We start from the raw sequence: 18,803 nt of genomic DNA, 5'->3' as shown, positions 1-18,803 counted from the left end.
CAATACATTAGTCCAAACAAATCCGCAAACTCTAGGTAACCACGATCATCACTGATATCATCTCGTCCCGGCTGAATATTTCAAAAGCTGGACTTTAGGGACGCTTTAGAGTATCATTCGTTGCCACTGTAGTTCAGCGGCAAGCATCGCCATCATGGCGACCTTACTTCCACCTCATCCGACATCTCAGACGATTAATTCGTTGCTGGGAAAGCTGTCAGATGCCGATCCTGACTTTCGGTTCATGTCCTTGAACGATATCCTCACCGTTCTCGACAACGCTAAGCACGACATTCTTCTTAATGACTACAATACTGCTGCTCGGACCGTCGATCACATTGTCAAGGCTCTGGACGATCAAAATGGAGAGGTGCAAAACCTGGCCATTAAGTGGTGAGTGATCGCCTTTTACATCTTCATATAGTAATCCAACAGTATGAAGCTCAAGACAGCTCATCTGACTATTTCTTCTTAATCAGTTTGGGGCCATTGGTTCAAAAGCTCCCTCCCCAAACCATCGGCCCTTTGATTGAGAAGCTCTCGACGATGACGCCCAAGAACTCAGTGGATAACACTGTGCCATCTCTTGCCCTACGAGCAGTTATCGCCGCTCTTCCCAGGCCAGCACCTGGGGCTACGTTCTGGGATAAAACCGTTGAAGACGCGTACAATCCGATCAGCCGAGTACTTATCCCTAGACTCCTGGGCAAGTCGACCCAAAACACCAAGGCTCCAGCATCTCTGCGTCTCCCCCCGTTCGGCGAGGGACTACTGGACCCCGGATCGATGAATATTGAAGCTGTCGACGTTTTGATTGAGCTGGTCCACTGCTTCGGCCCGATGCTTGCATCTTACGAAGTCGAGGCCTTGCACGAAGGCGTCGTGGGACTTCTGGACAGCGAGTCTTTGGCATATAGCGTGAAGAAGCGTGCGGTTGTGGCGATTTCTAGCCTGGCCGTCTATACAAACGATGCTGTTCTCGACAAGTTTGTTCAGCTGGCTGTTGCCAAACTTGGCAATCGCAACACTTCGAGGAGTACGCAAAGATTGTACATCACTATTTTCGGGTCCATGGCACGCTCTATTCCCCACAGGTTTGGACGTCATCTGCAGGATATTGTGCCACATATTATCTCGATTCTCGGGGAGAAAGAGCTCGAGCAGCATATGGAGCTTGTCAACGATGGTGCTGATACCGGACCAGAGTTCAACGACATACGCGAGGCCTCTTTGGTAGCGTTGGATTCCTTCCTTGCGTCTTGTCCTGTCGAGATGCGGGCGTTCACGGACGAGACTATCAGTTCTTCACTTCGCTACTTGAAGTACGACCCGAACTACTCAAATGATATTGAAGAGGACGACGAGATGGACGAAGATGAGGATGATGCCATGGATGGATTCGACGATGATGACGAGTTTGATACTGGAGACGGTTTCGACGATGATGATGACGCGAGCTGGAAAGTCCGACGCTGTGCTGCCAAGGTCATTCACACCCTTATCGCCACTAGAAGCAACGGAGATCTCCTGGACAGCGGCGTTCTCTACAATGCTGCAGCATCCCTCGTGAAACGGTTTGATGAGCGTGAGGAGACTGTCAGACTAGAGATCATCGCGGCACTTTCATTGCTGGTACGCAAGACTGGCGAAGGTCACATCCCCGAGTTCTCACTCGATAGCTCGCAAGTAGACTATATTAGCCAATTACCGCCGAGTCGAAAGCGGAGGCGGCAAAGCAGCGGCGGAGGTGCCGCGGCTATTGGGTTGGCCACAGACTCGCGTCTGGCAGGTACCGGACTAACCTCGCCGGTCCTAGAGAAGGTTCCGGCGTCAGGCCCTCGCGCTGACCTTGCCAAGATGACGCCTGCAATTGTGAAAGCCGGCACCAAGCTCCTCAAGGGCAAGCTCTTGTCTACCAAGCAAGCTGTGATCAATCTATTTGATGACATTGTTAAGGTTCAGAGCGGTGGCTTATCTGGATATCTCGATCAGATTATGGATCCCACTATCGAGGCGATGAAACCAACAACTACTTCAGCAACTTCAGCTGGTCTGCTGTCATCTGGAGGTAGCGCCTCCGCCACACCTGTAACTCTGCGTGTTGCAGCTCTGCGGTTGATGAGTGATGTGTCGAAGACACACTCATCGCAGCTGCTACAACCTCATTTGAGTAAAATCGTCGTCTGCGTGGTAGCTGTGGTCAAGGATCGATTTTACAAAATTTCAGCTGAAGCGATACAAACCGTGGAGGAGATCGTTAAGGCCATTACACCTCCACGCGCCCGGAAATCTGCCGGGAAGTTCAAGGACGAACTCCACAAGCTTTACGACGTTATCATTGACCGCCTGGTAGCCAACGACGCAGACACTGAGGTTAGGCAAAAGGCCATACACGCACTAGGAACTCTTTTGGCACGAACATCATCGGGCGAAGGGGCCGATTTGCTGCCTGCTGCCGAACGTACCAAGGCCCTGGGCTATCTCTTGGAGCGCCTGCGCAATGAGACCACACGACTGTCCGCCGTAAGGGCTGTTGATAACGTGGCCGCTTCGGCATCTGGGGATGTCCAATTTGAGGCTCAGTGGACCCAAGAGGTCGTTGTTGAGCTCGCTGCCCAGTTGCGCAAGTCCAATCGGGCCCTCAGGGGCGCAAGTGTACAGGCTTTGAGTCACTTGACGCACTCTCCATCGGTTCGTGCACACCTTGGTGATCAAACCGTCTCTGCTTTAATTGCAGATCTACAGCCAGTCATCCTCAATAACGACGCCCACCTACTTAGCCCTGCACTTCACGTCATGGCCGATCTGGTGGAGAAGAACCCCGAGCTTGCCGTCAACACTCAAACGATCGCTGTAATTTGTGAACTGCTCCGTACTCCCACTGCTGCCTCAGTTCTAGAGCCGCTCCTCACACTGGTGACACGGGTTGGTCAGAGCGGTATTGGTGGCCCATTGATGGCCGGCCTTCTCAAGGATGTTGGCATTGGAGGCGACCCTGTCGTAGTCGGAAAAGTCATAGGAAACCTTTTGGTTTCCAGTGGAGACTCTGCAGGGGTTACGTTGGACAGCTTCATTGCAGAAGCGCGGAATTCAAGCAGTGACCAAGCCCGCGCAAGTCTTGCCCTCGCGGTACTCGGAGAAGCTGGCTTACGCCTGGGTGCCAAATCACCCATGACCCCGGACATCTTCCTTCAACAGTTCGGAACCGATTTCGACAAGGTCTCCATCTCTGCTGCAGTTGCGCTTGGACGTGCCGGCGCAGGTAATGTTGAACAGTATCTGCCAGTCATTCTTGAGGGTATAGGACAGTCCGGCAGTAGACAGTATCTACTTCTCCAATCAGTCAAGGAGATACTGCAGCAAGTCTCATCGTCTCAAATGGACATTGCGGGTTATCTCCCTCAAATCTGGACGCATCTACTCAATGCATCGGAATCGGAGGATAACAAGGCCATTGTTGCAGAATGTATCGGCCGGCTTGTCATCATTGCACCACAGACATTCGTGCTGAAGCTTCAGGTAAGCCAACTTCCCCATCTGACTTGTTGCGTAGTCTCAACCGATCAACTAATGAGATATGTGCACATATAGAGCCTCCTACAAGATTCTTCACAGCAACTGAGAGCGATTTCTATCCAAGGTCTCCGCTACACTTTGCCCGAGTCTAACGATGCATTCGATGCCATCATCAAGGAGCAGTTGGTTCCGATACTGATCACGGTCCTTCAAGACAAGGAATTGGAAATCCGTCGCTTGGCTATGACTGCACTCAACTCCGCCGCACACAATAAGCCTGATCTAATCTTGGGCCAACTCAGTCAGTTGCTGCCGCATGTTATGAAGGAATCCATGAAGAACCAAAGCCTCATTCGTGAGGTTCAGATGGGCCCCTTCAAGCACACAGTTGATGATGGTCTTGAGGTTCGCAAGGTAAGAACTTCAAATGCTCAGGCCATCACTTTTCGAGTCACATTTTGACTAACTTGGCCTGCAGAGTGCATATGAAACCCTGTATGCTCTGATGGAGACAGCATTCTCCCGACTAGATATCATTCAGCTTTACGACCGTATCATTGATGGACTCCGTGACGACACTGACATTCGCGGCCTCTGCAATCTGATGCTTTCTAAGTTGGTGTACCTGGCACCTGAGGAGACCACTCGGCGACTGGACGCCATCGCTGCTGCCTTCCGTGGTACTCTGTCTACCAAGCTTAAAGAGAATGCAGTCAAGCAAGAGATTGAGAAACAAAATGAGGCCAACAGAAGCGTTCTTCGCGTGAGTCTGTTACTCAACGAGAAGCTCCTTGGCAGTTTGGCCGCTTCGGGAAGCGGGTCAAGCACAGCAGGCGGTCCTACGCCTGTCGGTTTTAGCCCGGTATGGAACTCATACTGGGATACAATTAACAAGGACCACAAATTGGCTCTTAAGGAATTACGTGAAGAGAACATGGCTATGAGGGATACAGGTGCATCTGTCCGCTAGTATCCGGACAATGCTACCTCAAGACTGCCTAATATGCTAGCCAATGTGTCAATTGGAGCGTCGGTAGGGACGGTAATTGAAGCGTTTGCAAGCCTTCAGAAAGGCAAAAAGCGCGACTATCAAGGACGATTTGTACTTTGAAGATGACAAGACGATGAATATAAGCCGATATCTGGTAACAAACTTGGGAGGTTGGGCAGGATTCGCATAGAATGAATAGCCGTAGTATCAGGGACAGTCTCTCTATGGCTAGCGGTATTCGCATCGTTAATTCAAATAACATAGCCTCAGCCATCGTTTTGTCTAACCTGTCTCATGTGCTTTACTTGGTTGATGTTTGGATCGAAATGGTGTGCTTTCGAAACTTTGTTTTTGAAACAGGAGTGTTTTTAAAACAGAAGATGTGTCTAGGCCCATTTGAGCGTTGGTGGAAGTAAAAGAGAGTATACAAACGTATAGAAAATACGTGGATTGCATGCATGTAGATCGGAGCCATACCAATAGAGATTGGCAAGGTAAAATCCAGATGCTAACAAAGGCTTCCTAGACACTAGACGCGATAGACAGCAGTTGCTTGCTCGGAGTGACAGGCTGAGAGCTGCTCTCGGGATCTTCGAACGTAAACACAAGATGGCCAAGACAGAACTGTGTAGTGAGTGTTGCGTTGACCTTGGATGTAGAGCATTTCAACCCGGTACCATGATAACGCTACTAACTCTCGCCCATCGACGATAATTAGACTATGGGTTGAGAGTGATGTCAAGTTGGGTTGAGATTTTGGTAGGTGGTGAGCAGGTATATGTCTTGGGTCGTTCTTTTTGGTGTGCACACAAGATATATCCATTGAAAGATAAGCTTTCTCCACATCATTACCCAAGTAAAACGATACCCCCCGTGTTCTTTTGGGAAGAAAAAAAATAAATGTTGTTGGCGGGGATCGAACACATGTTGGGGAAAGGGGGTAAGCAACAGGCTCGGTAAAGTGGGGCACGATAACAGGCAGCATGGGTGGTATTCGAAAGTGCAGCCCGTCGGTTACTTGCTAAGAATTTCGGGACTTTTCCATCAAGACTATAGGACAGAGCTTGGATGAATGGATCAAATGTCGGTTGCTTCATGATCATGTAGAGAAAGTAGACAAGGCTTATTACATTATTACTACCCATTACGGCCATAGCCACCACAGCATTCTCCCTAGCCAGTGATCACTTAGATAATCAGAGCCAAACGTAGCCTAGATCCCTGAAAATGGGCTAGTTGCGTTTGATCATGGACAGGAAGCCGTTGAATACCGGTCGTCTTGGTGGGGGTCACGAGGTCTGCCCCGAGTTGGGCCCTATTTCTCACCAACAATTGCGGCTTTTGACATACTTGAGGCATCGGCCTCCGGACCATCCTCAATGGGCGCTTGCTCAAACCCATGGGTGTTGTCATCACCTTGCATTGGCCACAGCCAGCTCGCCACGGCATACGAGAGACCCCCGATCACAAAGCTCAATTCCCAGCCAAGTGCGTATAGATTCGCCGCCGCGACAGACTTGTCCGCCGTGCCGAAGCTCATGATAAACCCGGGCAGCGGTAGCAGAAACCCAATGAGGAAAGATGCGTAAGCTCGAAGGTTGAAACCTCCCGTGTAGTAATACCGTCCCTCCTTGCTCTTGGTGAACAGGTCCGGGATGTGCAGGTTCCCCCGCCGAGAGATGAAGTAGTCGACGATCATGATGGCGACGACGGGGCCTTGGAATATGGAGTAGCCGTTGAGGAAGTTGAGAAAGCCCGCAGCGGAGGAGACGATCCGCCAGGGCACAATGGCAAAGGCGACGATGAGGCACAGGAACTGGCCGCGGACAATGTTGAGGTATCGCGGCAGCAGGGCCGTTACGTCGGCGGCGAAGGGGATAAAGTTGCAGGCGATGGAAGTGCCGAGGGTGGCAAAGGCGAAGCTTGCGGACGCGAAGAACACGCCGGCCCGGGCCGATGAGGTATATCCCTGATCGAGGATTCCGTTGAGGAGATCATACGGGTTCCAGTATGCCTGGCCGTATAGATTGATTACTGATGACTTTGTTTTTGAGTCATTTGGGTTTGTGTTAGTTCGCCACTGAGTCAAGAAGACGAGGCTTATAAAGGTTGTTTAGCTCACTGTGCTGATTATCCCAAACGAGGCACAAAGGGTTTGGCCAACGGGAAGTGCTATAATCTGACCCCAAATCTGCGTGTTTCTCGTCTTGGAGTACCTGGCAATGTCCGGTATTGTGACTAAGAGTGCTGAATTGGAACCCATGATGGCGTTGAACTGCGAGATGATGGCCCAGGCTAGAACCGAAGTCGAAGTCCTGGCAGCCTCTGCTTGACCATCGAGAGCTGCTGACCCGACGCCATTGGCGGTTGTGGTGGCCCATATGACGATTCCCAAACCGGCAGCGGGCATGATGATAGACTTGACAGTGAACAAGTGCTGGATACGAGAGGTATGTACGAATAGGAACGGTATAGTGAAGACGAAGGCTAGGAAAAAGCCGACCATGGTCTGTGTGGTTATGTACTGGTCCGCGGGTATGCCATTGGGTATCTGCTCCCACGAGGGGAAGATGCATCTTAGGCAGATCGAGATGAACTGGCCTTCAAAGTAGAGCTGCACACCACCCCAGATGATGCCCAGGATGGAACGCAGGACCACGACGAAGAACTGGCCGTAGACGCCAAAGCTAGCCCTTGAAAGGACGGGATAGCCGATATGGTAACGTGAGGCGGCGAAGCCATTCAGAACCATGACGGCGGCGGAGAGGAGGTTGGCGAAGAACACGACGAGCAGAGCATCTCTCACGGTGGCGCCGACGGTGATGAGGGAGGCACCGATGCTCCATGTCGACACGTTCCAGGACTCACTCCACCAGTAGGCAAAGAAGCTCCAGACGGACCATGTTTGTCGGCTCGGCGGCGACGGCAAGAGGTCCTCGTTCACGAGGATCGAGTGGGAGCTCTCGAGCTTGATTGCATTATTGAAAGCTCGAGGCGAGCTGAAGGCCGTATTGAAACGTTGTAAACGTGTTTTGGGCTGAGATTCCATTTTTTTTTCTTTTCTATATTCGATGTTGCTTTACAACCCTTTTTGTAAAATTAAGAATTATGACATGTGAAGACAAATGGCGAGAGTGGCCTAGACCAGACAAGATCCGACGAGAAACTAACTGCCGGTTCATCTTGTGCGAGGGATTTTCTATTTCTTTTTTGCGTGTGTGTGTGTGTGTTCTCACCTCCCCCCCTTGTTTATCTATTTTCATCTCCCCTGGATAGACGACAACTTTCACCATCATCATGCTGGTTCAGTGTGACATGGTGACCAATAAATCCAGAGCGATAAACCATGCCGTGGAACTCACCGTTTCTATGCCGGTGTGGAAAGGCAACAAGTACGGAGTACGAACAAGTACGGAGTACGTACTTGGTAAAGGACAGAAAAGGTGTAGCGTGAATTAGAGTTTCAGGTTGCATCTTTGCTTAGCCAAACGGATCAGAGGAAATACGTAGGGGTTGATACTGGAGGGAGGGTATCAAGTATTCCTTCGTAAGAGCTTGAGGCGTTGTTTTTATAGAATGATGGATGTAACAAGATTTTGCCAAGATGAGAGTGGTAGGTAGGGTACACCTGGCATAGACGCCGTGTGGATAGGCTTCAGTGCACCCTTGTTATTGAACCACTCTGCAGTAGAGACGAAATTTAGGAGGGGTCTAGTGGGTTCAGGCTCCGCGCATCCCGCTTTTTTGGCACTTGATTGAGTAAAAACTTGCCGGGCAAGTCCCCCGCAACCTTCCTTGCTTCCGGCAAACAACGTCGATGGATTACTCCGTAGCATTATCAGCAGGGCCCAGGGTCTTTTGATCCAACTGTTTGCAAGGGGACCATGAAGAGGGTCCTCGTACGACTTGGATGCATGTTGAATGAACTACCGGCAGGCAAACCAGTTTTCTTGGTTTTTTTTTTTTTTTTTTTTTCTTTTTTTCTTTAATCAGTTTGGGAATGAAACAGAAAAACAGAACAAAAAAAAGATAGGACAACTATACTTAAATCACAAGCCAAGCAGTGCTTGGTTTTTTGTTGTTTTGTTCATCTTGGATTGTTTGCCTACCCGCCCTGCGCGGGCAACATCGCTAGTCACCACATCCAAACATGCCGTCATTCGCTAATCACCCATCACTCTTCACCAAGGGAAAATAGCAGCTAGCTGCCCACGCAGCACCAAAAAATCGTACTACCGAGTAAAAAACAACTGCCGCCCACATCTCCACCCACCTATCTCTTTTTTTGAGACCCGCCCACGGTTGAGTGAAGAAGTACTTAACTTTGTACTACATCATTCATTTGCCCAGAAGCAATGCACAAATGCACATACGACGGGTGTTCCCGCAGCTTCAAACGGCCGGAGCATTTGTCAAGGCATAGACTGAACCGTAAGCTTTTTCTGTTTCACAATGGATTTTTATTTTATTTTTTTTATTTTTTTTTCTCATGTGGTTCGCGTTTTCTTTTTCGTTGCTCATTAGCTTGCTAGATTAAAAGTAGGTCTATTTCTGGACTAGAATCTAGAACTAGAACTAGTCTAGATCTAGATTTGCATCTGCTTCCATCAGTACCTTGACCCGTAATGTTGCCGTTTGATCTCTTGGTTGTTTACTTTTCCTCCACTCTAGAAATATTTAGTTCCATTTCTATGTTTTGCATTCTCCGCAACACCTTGTTTTGACATATAATGGTTTCGATTATTAACTTGGCATTCAGATCAACCTCGTACGATCCACGAATGCAGCATATGTCACAAAGACTTTGTGCGCCTGGATCTCCTACAGCGCCATCTCCGCCGACATGATCGGGGAATGGTTAAGTACAGGAACTCGGGTGGCTATTCCACGAGGGCCGAGCTCCCGGTTCGCTCAGCCAACGTGCCAAAACCAGAAGAAGCAGCAGCATCGGTGCCTGTGTCTCAATACAAGACGGAGCAAAACCAACTACCCTCTAGGGGAAACTCGGAATACTCTCACGTTTCTGGATCTCCCCTGAGTTCCATGAGCCAAGATGTGCTAGATCCAGTACTTATCCAAGCTGCTCAGCTGGCCAGTCAAGAAAGCGGATACATCACCCCAGGGAACACATCCGAGCCGATGCAGCAGCTTACCTTTTTCCATGGGCCCAGTGATGGGACTTGGTTTACTCAAGATCTGGATTGGCTCTTTGGTGCAAGTCCGGAAGAAGTGCCGTCAAGGTTCGGCGACTTGCAACCCATCTCTCAAAGCTCTCCGCTGGAGAGTTTCCCAGGGTCATTTGTCCCTCCACCTTTGTATAATCAGAATACCGACTTTATCGATCCCGTATCGCGACAACGGGTGATGGAGGCACTCTCGTGTCTACCTGCCGAGCTGTTGACTTCGAGTTTCTTTGACGCTGCCAACTTGCAGATGTTTATGCAAAAGTATTGGCTCGAGTACAATCCACATTTTCAAATGCTGCATCGTCCAAGTTTCTCTGTGGTCGATGTTCCGCCCTTGTTATTGGTCTCGCTCTTGACGCTCGGTGCGACATTGTCTCCTGACGATTCACACTATGCTGTGGCCGAGAAGATTCACCAGAACCTCCGATGGTTGATATTTACGGTATGACAAGACAGGCGCTAGATTTCTTGTTGTCTCCTTTTAATTGGACTAGTTCTAGAGTATCAGCTTTACAGGGGCTAACTTCTCTTTGATCTAGTCGTCGTCCTTCAAAACTCCCGCCCCTCTGTGGGTGATTCAGTCTTTGTTGATTGTTCAAGCATATGAAAAGATGTTTTCTACCAGGAAACTACACGAAATGTCGCATATATTCCATTCTTCGGTAATCACGGTATGGTAGACCTGGTGTGAACAAAATCAAGCAAAGCGGTCACTGTGCGAGACACTTACACAAGCACATTTTGCAACTACACCTAGCTTATGCGGCGCGGGAGCTGCTATGGTCCAGGACAGACTACCAGCGGTGACCTCTCGACCCTGGAAAATACTTGGCATCGGTGGATTGAGCAAGAGTTGACCCACCGGGCTGCCTACTTTGCTTTCGTCATGGATGCTCAGCACTCTTCCATATTTGGACATGCTGCGGTGCTGTCTTTAACCGATATTCGACTGCCATTACCATGTGCAGAAGCGCTATGGGATGCCCCCACCGCCACTGCGTGGAATCGAGAACGGTCTCGGCAGCCATCTTCGACGCCTTTTTTTCTTCCAGCACTCCGGGCTCTGCTTTGTCGCCAACCGTTGCCCCACACTTATAGCACTTTTGCACGCTTCGTGCTGCTACATGGGCTGTTCAGTCTCACCCGTCACATGACGATAAGAGACCAGACAGCCTCCTTCATCGGAGGAAACACCTTCAGTCGCCCTGCTGACCCTGAAATCAACATCACCAGCGCCTCGGCGTCTCCTCACCCAGAGGATGACGATGACTGGCGTGAGCGAGTTGCTCGTGCCGTTGATACCTGGTCTTTGAGCCTCTTTTCCCGTTCTCCATCGCTTTGTCTCGAGGCGGCCAAACCGCTACAGCATATTGCACATATCAACATTCACACCAACTTGATTGACTTTCACATTTTAGCAGGGGCACCGAACCTAGCCACTGGAGTTCGTGCTCATCCAGCAAGTATGGCTGGTGACAGCCAATATGCGAGAGCCTGTGAAAGGGTCCTAGCCTGGACCAGGGACCTGCCCAATGCAAAGCAAACGTTGATTCACTGTCTCACCTTGATCCAGGAGACCATGTTTACCCGCGCACAGTATCTGGCCTGTGAGGACAACATCCTTTTACGACCCTGGGTTTTATACCATAGCACTCTTGTGGTTTGGGCCTATGGAGTTCTTACTGAGGGGTTTCAACCGGGAAGGGTCTGTAGTGCTGAGGATTATCTTTCACATATGCTCAATCACCTCCTGGGGAACGGCGATATTTCACAACTCCGGGGGGCTAGTCAGACCTCGGGTCTTATTGCATCAGTTAGCATCGCACTTGACAACTGCAGGTGGGAGCTTTTGCGGGAGGCAAAGGATACGCTTGACTCCCTCGCCCAGCAGTCCAGGCTTCTATTATCCATCAGAGAGTCGACGGCCTTTTCCGATGATACACGCGAAAGAACAGTTGCCGGCATGCCAGAGTAATTAGGAGGGTACAGCGCAAGCTTCCTTTTTTTTATAAAAAAGAAAAAAAAAAGAAGAAACGAGCAAAACTCTACCCAAGAAACTCATACTTGGCCGTACCCTTTGTCTCTGGCGGTGCCATGTACTTGAACATGTGACCTCCCTCGTCGTCCTTTCTCCCCAACTTCAAACGGTCTATTGCCGATGCGATGAACAAGATGTTGAGATCTTTGCCTCCCCAAGTCGTACAAGCCATGTTTCGCGCAGAAAAGACAATATCCTTCAGGTGCCTTCCTTCGGGCGAGAAGACCATGACTCGACTGGAAGCCCAGACGGCAATCCAGAGGTTTCCCTCAGTGCTGATACGTAACGACGACATGTCAGCGAAATGCTTCTTTGTTGTGCTGTACTGGCAATTCTCTCTGAGATACTTACTCGGTTACCATGCCGTCAGGCTCGCCATAGCTATCTCTTCGGTCGATAAAAATATGTTTGTTTGCGATAGAACCCGTCTCGACGTCGAAGTCATACCGGTACACTATCATCGCGGTAGAGTCGTTGACATACACTGTTGGCGAGAGATGGTATCAGCCCTGGACCGATCGGAGTTGGAACAGCACCACCAACTAAGCCCCTGAGAAACTTGGCATCCATACTGGTTTTGTTATCCGGGCTCCACACTAGACCGTTGCCGCAAACGAACCCCTCGTCCATTTTGTGCAACGAACCGTCGGGATCATAACGCCATAGCCTCCCTATCGGGGCGCCGTAATCCTCTGGAACCTTGTTCGGCCCCATCTGCATTGCCACGATGTCGATCTCGGCCAGCCAAAACCTGCCCCTGGCGTCGACGCCGCCGTCGTTGAAGCGGCGGATATGTCGATCTTGGGTCGGTATTATCTCCTTGACCACTTGGAGCTGGCCTGTGGCCTCGTCCATGAACGCGACGCCTTGGTAGTACGCGCATATGTAGCTGCCGGGTTTGCTCTTGCGGAAGAAGTGAACGGTGACGCTGTCCTGGAGCGGGATGATGCGGTGAGTGTCAGGGATGGCGTCGCCCGTCACGGCGTCTACCTTGAGGATCTGTAGGTTTGGAGGCTCGGCGAGGCAGTCGACCCAGTGCAGGGTAGAGTCGCTCTCACGGTATATGGGAGCCTCCCCGAGCACCATGGGCGGACTGCAACGGAACCAGGGCTTGCCACCTTGTATCGACTCGAGACCAGCTGCCATTGTTTTTGTGGGTTTTTTTTAGACTAGTCCAGAGAGACGATATTCTTTTTCTAGTACCAGGCGATTAACATCTTATTAAATTTTCTAAAACCTGTTTTTTTTTTGTTTTGGGCTGCCATGTACTGTAAATGCTTCTTGAAAGTGTGAGCTCGAGCTTAGGGTCTGACTCTGGTGATTTAGGTAACTTAGCTGGCTAGGTAGGTACGTACCTAGATTGGTGGCCATATGCCCACCAAAGCCCCATATGCCCGCGCAAGTAGCTCTCTACCCCTCACGCTCACAACTGCACCATGACCAAATGACCGGTTTTCAGCTCACCACGTAGATCAAAGCTGCCCGGAGTAAGTTCCGGGGCTTTATCGGCCTATCAGCTCATTTGTAGACGTAGCTATTTCTGATTACGGGATGACTGAAGTGCATTACGAGATGATCATATACCCGCGTTGTCTGCCCACCTGCCCGCTCAAGGGGGCTGCTGGCTGCATGAGTTGGAGATTTGAGTTATGCATGCTGCTGAACTGAGACTAGCTTTTCAAAGTGAGCTTTTGTAGATAAGTTTTAGAAGAAAAAAAAAAAAGAAAAAAAAACATTATACAAAAAGGCCCTCTCAAAACACGGGTATTCCCGCAAGGCTCCTCATTTTTTCCTTATGTCCGCGACCACTTTAATGTCTTACATGGTAGACTCCTGAGCAAACATGGGTCATCAACAGGTTTATCCTCAACCACCTTATCCGCTGCATGACTCTATCAGGGACAAGCTTGATCCGGACTATGTTGAATTTTACAACAAGTACCTTTTGAACGCTCCTCAAGTTCACTACCAGCCCGTTGCCGCCTCCCGAGTCGGAGGAAAGATAATACCGGTAGCCCCCCTCTCCCCTTTAACCCGTTTCCAACCCCCCTTTTTTCCCATCACAGAGCCCCACTGACACAAGAACTATAAACCGGAAACCAAACTCCCCCTCACCAGGGCGGAACTGATCCCGTACCCGTAGGCAAGACCATCGACGTCTCCATCTCCCGCCGGGAGACGGCAGGCCCCGACGTCCGCGTCCGCGCCTTCGTCCCGGCGGGCCAGCCGCCCTCCCCGTCCGGCTGGCCCGTGTTTGTCTGGTACCACGGCGGCGGCTGGGTCCTTGGCAACATCGACTCGGAAAACAGCCTGTGCAGCAACGTCTGCGCGCGCGCACGCTGCGTCGTCGTCACCACCGACTTCCGCCTCGCGCCCGAGCACCCCTTCCCCGCGGCCGTGCACGACGCCTGGGAGGCGGCGCTGTGGGTCGTGACCGGCGCCGCGGCGACCGCCCTCGGTGAGCCGCTGGACCTGGCCAAGGTCGCGGTCGGCGGGTCGAGCGCGGGCGGGAACCTCGCCGCCGTGGTGACGCACAAGGCGCTCCGGCACGAGGCGTTTGCCGCGGGGTTCAAGTTCCAGCTGCTCGTCGTGCCGGTTATGGACAATACTGCCTCGATGGAGACGAGCCCGACGTACGCAGAGTACGAGCACACGGCCGCGCTGCCCGTCGACAAGATGCTGTGGTACCGGCGGCACTACCTCCCCGACCAGGGGGAGTGGTCCTCGGTCGAGGCGTCGCCGCTGCTCGCCGACGCCGATACTTTTGCCAAGCTGCCGCCCGCGCTGGTCGTCGTCGCTGGCCTGGACGTGCTGAGGTGGGAGGGCGAGGAGTACGCGAGGAGGCTGCGGGCTGCGGGCGTAGACGCCGAGGTTAAGGTCTTTGAGGGGGTTCCGCACCCTTTTATTGTGATGGATGCTGTGTTGCAAAAAGGGAAGGAAGGTGTCGACTTTGTCTGTGAGCGTCTTGCTGCCGTGCTGGCTTGATCTGGGGAGACCCAGCCGTCTTATTCATCAAGTTCAGTAGGTGGGTTTACGTACACAGTAATACACCCCAAAAAAAAGTAACTGTCACCTACTTTGAGTAGCCGTCTGTGTGTTCATAAAGAGCATGCACGCCTCAATGAGAAAGTTGACCTTAGGCTTGACTTGTTTGTGATATGCCAGCACCAGACCTGCGATTCTTTGAACATAGTGCCGAAAGTTGATCCGATGTTCAGACTTGATCTGAAAGAGACGTACCTAAAAATAAACTTTCAAACTTTACCGGTCGGTACTAGAATTGTGTGTCTAGTAGGTAGTGAAGCCCCTGGAAAACAACTGAAGAATGCCATCATATTCGCAACCATGGTTAATCCCAGGCTTTTATATGCTCTGAAAGAACCAACAACAAAGCTCCACTCAAGAAATCCATCATGAGGGTTTCACAACCCTCTCCTTTAACGCTTGGTCAAATGCTTCTCCAACGTCCTAAAAGGCACATATAGCAACCCCGTCACCACAAAGGCAAACTCGAACCCAAGATCTCCCGTGACCTGAGCGATGGGACCTGTCCACCAGACCTGGGACATGGAGGGCACGACCAAAAGGAAGCTCAGGACCGAGGATACCAGCGCGGCGACTCCAATGGGAAGGCGGGCGCCGTCGTTCCAAATGGCCGGATCGTACGAGGCGCAATCGCCGCCACGGAACCAGAGATGCTCTACCATTAGCAGAGACACAAAGGCGGCACTCCAGTAGCCGATCAGGCCGAGAAAGTTCTCCAGGCTGACGAAAAAGTCCTGCGCGGCGCGAATGCCGATGGGGATGACGAGCGCCGTGAGCAAAATCGTGTAGGCGTAACGCGGTACGCGCTTGAGGATCTCGGAGCCACGCGTCAACGGTGCAAAGAGCTGCTGCAGATTCAAGCTGACCGAGTACGACGTCGCCGAAAGGTTTCCCAGCAGACTAAATGACAGCACGACTACGAGGAACTTGCCAAACCCGCCGGCAGGGGTGAGCATGGCGTCGAGCACACCGCCGACCAGGTTACGATCGTATCCGGCCTCCCATGTGGGGTTTGACGGGACGGCACCGGCGATCGCAGCTCCGAGGATCATGAGTAGCACTGGTGGGGTTACCAGGCCTACGAAGCTGTATACGAAAATTATGATGCTGTTTGTGGAAGACTCTGAGTCAGATGATGCTCGATCGAAAGTGAAGACCTAGTAGATAAGAGACAAGTATAACGTACGCGGATGTCGAAGGTTCCAGATACGTAGTAAAGTCCGAGGCCAAAGCGGCCCAGGGGATCATGTATGACGCCACAATCATGCCGAACGAGAACACTGCAGCAACGGTGGTGACAGGCGGGGTTGACTGCAGCTTCAAACCCTCGCCGCCGCAGCCCGTCGCAACTATGATGGCGATGACGGCAGGGATGGACGCCCACCTCTCATAGTAGTGGAGTACCCTAAAGCCGCAGAAGGATATGAAGAGTGAAAGCAGGGCCATGATGACGATTCCGACGTTTGGCGTCAGAGAGCCTTCGCCGGCCACGGCGGACAGACATTGGCCCCCGATGACTGCCATCACGACGCAGAACCCGGTTAGGGTTGCCAGGTTCAGGATCACAGGCAGGGTAACAAGATAGCGTCTGTATGTGATGAGGTTTCGGTATTAGTCGGTTATTTTGTTACCTATACGAGATGGCTGCGGGCCGGAAAGTCACTCACCCCCAGCTATATCTGGCTTGGACCATCTGCCGCATGCCCGTCTTGGGACCCAGAGTGGACAGATAGGACGTCGGAGCAGCGGTCAAGAGGGAGAAAAAAATGATAACAAGCGATGCATCACGCAAACCCAGGCCAAAAGATGGCGCCAACATGCCAAATGTGATTCTGCAGGGCTCATATCGGTCAGCGGTCGCTATCCTCAAAGCGCATACAGAAGAGCAGTGCACGCAGTGCACAGGGAGACGTACGCGAGGATGTTGGCGTTCATAGTCCACCATAGGGTAAACACGTTAATAGCCCTTTTTTCCGTCCGTTCCTCGACGGGCACGGGGGCGATTCCTCGAGCCTCGGCCCGGTTGAGAAACCGGAGTATACTTGGTAGAAAGCCTGCGCTGCCCCGGCCGGTTGAACCCTCGGGCCCTAATTTCCGCCCCGCCCGAGAGCCCGACTCTGGTCGCACGCTCTCCTGGTCAGACGCTGGTGCGATGACATTGTTGTCTGGTACTCTTCCCTTTTCGACATCCATCCTTGCGGCTGCGCACAGAAGAGTTTTGCGGGCCTTGTTTGGTGAGGCTTTTTTTTTTCGGGATAGGGCTGCTGGAAAGAAATTTCACCTTGGCCAAGAAGTAGCTATCTTGTTACTTCTACTTCTCTTCCAACTGCGCATGGCCCAAGACCAGAACTAGAGGCGACAAGAAATTTAACCAGCGCAGACAGTAAATTTTTCCGTATGGTGTTTAAATATGACGATTTCTCCAAGTCGTATGGTAGTATTTCAGGGCCTTTCAGGGATGTTTGTGACTCTTTTGACAGAGTCAGGGATCCTAGTCCATACCTACCTGACTAAAATTTATCGACCTCACTTGCTGACATATTCTGTAGATATGTGCCCTAGATAAGGCTTGGTGCGCTATCGGCGTTGGCTCCCCGCCTGGATACTACTTGTGTAGCCAAGCCATATCAATCTGTTCAGGCAACGTCGCATCGTCGGTTGCTTTCCATGCTCTCAAACTTTGGCTGGGTCACCTAATTCGTAGATAAAGTATTCAAGGTATTTTAGAGTCAGTAATATCGGCATAAAGATATAACAATGTTTGTCTCCAGACAAGCAAGCTCGAGCATAGAAGCCAACCAGGCGGTTGATCAGCCGTGGACTTGTCCGAAAAATCGCAAACTCGGTTAGCATTTTCTTGCGCCAGGTTGTTTAGTTTATGGCTACGCATAACATTGTTTTAACGAATTGAAACTCTTCTTTCGTATCTATAGTTAAGCGAGGTGAATGGAGTACGGCATTGGTATACCAGATACCTAGCAAGAAGGTACCGAGGTAGGGATTAGGTGTGGAAATCTCAAAGTCTTGCCGGTGGCGTTCAGGTAATGCGGCATATCCGCGCATGGCAAAAAAGAAAGCCTTTTTCTGACGAACCTTGGCAGTGGTTTTTGGGTCCCTCGAGGAGTGTTTACTCCTTTCCATGTTCCAGGGGATGATGCATGCGGGGACAATGAAACCATCGCAGATACCCTTGCAGGACAGGTACCGAAGCAATGGGTGCTTTCGATGAGGTCGCCAGGTTCCATTCCCACGCGACCCAACAGCGTCGATCTTGAACCAGCAAGAGGATTACTGATCGGCAAGTTGGGCATACCTTGGCGAAGCCAGATCAAAGACCCGAAAGTAGCTTGGCAGACGACTTGGAAGGAGCCATTTGCAGGGGAAATTTTCGTGGCTTTGGCAAAATAAATATTAAAGTTTTTGTCGGGTCTGCAAAACAAAGACGCCCATCCTTTAACGAAAACCACCGATGACCCGGGCTTACCTCCATTGGGCTTGAGAAGACCCCAGGTCGGCTATTCATGGTGGAGGATCTGACGGCGCTAGGTTTACCTTTAGTTCTACAAAGTAGGTACAGTAGTCTCCTGCAGGTACCTGCTAAGCAATCTAGAACCCCCGGTATTAGGGGAAGAAAAAATTCCATGGCTGGGTAGATGGGTAGGTAAGGGTAGGCAGGTGCGCACCGACAGAAATTGAATGTTGGCTGTCATCAAATTTTTTGAGAGTCTCTCGAGGAAGGAACCACGGAAACAATTGCCTGCCCGGAATTTGTAGCTGAACGGAAGCTTACGCGTAGCTGGAGGTTGTAGCGTACCTAGCTGAGGGTGAGGGGTCCTACCTAAACCGATACGGCTTGGCTTGCGTCGAGAATGGAAACAGCAAAAAAATCAATCGGAAGATGGGGAGAGAGATCAGCATCCAATTGGGCAGCTATGTGTACCTCCACAGATTTAAGGTAACAAAGAATGAATTTCTGCTCGCTGCTTTTCAGTCTATTAAACTTGCCAAGCCTCTCCGAGACCAATTG

The 18,803-nt window shown here is 51.1% G+C and overlaps 6 protein-coding genes across 6 annotated transcripts; 3 read left to right on the top strand and 3 right to left on the bottom strand.

Moving 5' to 3' along the window:
• Positions 1–10: 10 nt before the first annotated feature.
• On the top strand, positions 11–4,614 carry PgNI_01462 (uncharacterized protein). The gene is made up of 4 exons (XM_031121533.1): positions 11–393; positions 480–3,519; positions 3,592–3,930; positions 3,995–4,614. The coding sequence occupies exons 1-4, from the start codon at positions 155–157 to the stop codon at positions 4,484–4,486; spliced, it is 4,110 nt and encodes a 1,369-aa protein (XP_030987568.1). The 5' UTR covers positions 11–154; the 3' UTR covers positions 4,487–4,614.
• Positions 4,615–5,822: 1,208 nt separating this feature from the next.
• On the bottom strand, positions 5,823–7,556 carry PgNI_01461 (uncharacterized protein; the record flags this gene model as incomplete). The annotated part of the gene is made up of 2 exons (XM_031121532.1): positions 5,823–6,548; positions 6,630–7,556. 2 exons carry the CDS (start codon positions 7,554–7,556, stop codon positions 5,823–5,825), a joined length of 1,653 nt encoding a protein of 550 aa, XP_030987571.1.
• Positions 7,557–8,862: 1,306 nt separating this feature from the next.
• On the top strand, positions 8,863–11,668 carry PgNI_01460 (uncharacterized protein; the record flags this gene model as incomplete). Its single annotated transcript, XM_031121531.1, has 4 exons — positions 8,863–8,938; positions 9,267–10,135; positions 10,233–10,355; positions 10,451–11,668. 4 exons carry the CDS (start codon positions 8,863–8,865, stop codon positions 11,666–11,668), a joined length of 2,286 nt encoding a protein of 761 aa, XP_030987570.1.
• On the bottom strand, positions 11,256–12,988 carry PgNI_01459 (uncharacterized protein). Its single transcript, XM_031121530.1, has 3 exons — positions 12,304–12,988; positions 12,083–12,215; positions 11,256–12,006 (listed from the first exon to the last, which is right to left on the bottom strand). The coding sequence occupies exons 1-3, from the start codon at positions 12,875–12,877 to the stop codon at positions 11,739–11,741; spliced, it is 975 nt and encodes a 324-aa protein (XP_030986410.1). The 5' UTR covers positions 12,878–12,988; the 3' UTR covers positions 11,256–11,738.
• A 484-nt stretch (positions 12,989–13,472) lies between these two features.
• Positions 13,473–14,716, top strand: PgNI_01458 (uncharacterized protein; the record flags this gene model as incomplete). Its single annotated transcript, XM_031121529.1, has 2 exons — positions 13,473–13,742; positions 13,850–14,716. Exons 1-2 carry the CDS (start codon positions 13,575–13,577, stop codon positions 14,714–14,716), a joined length of 1,035 nt encoding a protein of 344 aa, XP_030986411.1. The 5' UTR covers positions 13,473–13,574.
• PgNI_01457 (uncharacterized protein) lies at positions 14,240–17,891 on the bottom strand. Its single transcript, XM_031121528.1, has 5 exons — positions 16,692–17,891; positions 16,444–16,608; positions 15,963–16,364; positions 14,809–15,883; positions 14,240–14,735 (listed from the first exon to the last, which is right to left on the bottom strand). Exons 1-4 carry the CDS (start codon positions 16,967–16,969, stop codon positions 15,169–15,171), a joined length of 1,560 nt encoding a protein of 519 aa, XP_030986402.1. The 5' UTR covers positions 16,970–17,891; the 3' UTR covers positions 14,240–14,735; positions 14,809–15,168.
• Between the last annotated feature and the right edge of the window lie 912 nt (positions 17,892–18,803).

Source organism: Pyricularia grisea (genome assembly GCF_004355905.1).
Source record: "Pyricularia grisea strain NI907 chromosome Unknown Pyricularia_grisea_NI907_Scaffold_1, whole genome shotgun sequence".
Taxonomy (NCBI): Eukaryota; Fungi; Ascomycota; class Sordariomycetes; order Magnaporthales; family Pyriculariaceae; genus Pyricularia; species Pyricularia grisea.
This window is presented reverse-complemented; position numbering and strand designations above follow the sequence as displayed.

Excerpts from the sequence above, each read along its gene's own strand:
- PgNI_01457 (XM_031121528.1), bottom strand. The coding sequence starts at position 16,969 with ATGGATGTCGAAAAGGGAAGAGTACCAGACAACAATGTCATCGCACCA. Across the intron at positions 16,609-16,691 it reads ATGAACGCCAACATCCTCGC|AATCACATTTGGCATGTTGG; the intron begins GTACGTCTCCCT and ends TGAGCCCTGCAG. Across the intron at positions 16,365-16,443 it reads CAAGCCAGATATAGCTGGGG|ACGCTATCTTGTTACCCTGC; the intron begins GTGAGTGACTTT and ends CATCACATACAG.
- PgNI_01462 (XM_031121533.1), top strand. The coding sequence starts at position 155 with ATGGCGACCTTACTTCCACCTCATCCGACATCTCAGACGATTAATTCG. Across the intron at positions 394-479 it reads CAAAACCTGGCCATTAAGTG|TTTGGGGCCATTGGTTCAAA; the intron begins GTGAGTGATCGC and ends CTTCTTAATCAG. Across the intron at positions 3,520-3,591 it reads CATTCGTGCTGAAGCTTCAG|AGCCTCCTACAAGATTCTTC; the intron begins GTAAGCCAACTT and ends GTGCACATATAG.
- PgNI_01459 (XM_031121530.1), bottom strand. The coding sequence starts at position 12,877 with ATGGCAGCTGGTCTCGAGTCGATACAAGGTGGCAAGCCCTGGTTCCGT. Across the intron at positions 12,216-12,303 it reads GAGCCCGGATAACAAAACCA|TGTATGTCAACGACTCTACC; the intron begins GTATGGATGCCA and ends TCTCGCCAACAG. Across the intron at positions 12,007-12,082 it reads CCTGACGGCATGGTAACCGA|CACTGAGGGAAACCTCTGGA; the intron begins GTAAGTATCTCA and ends GTTACGTATCAG.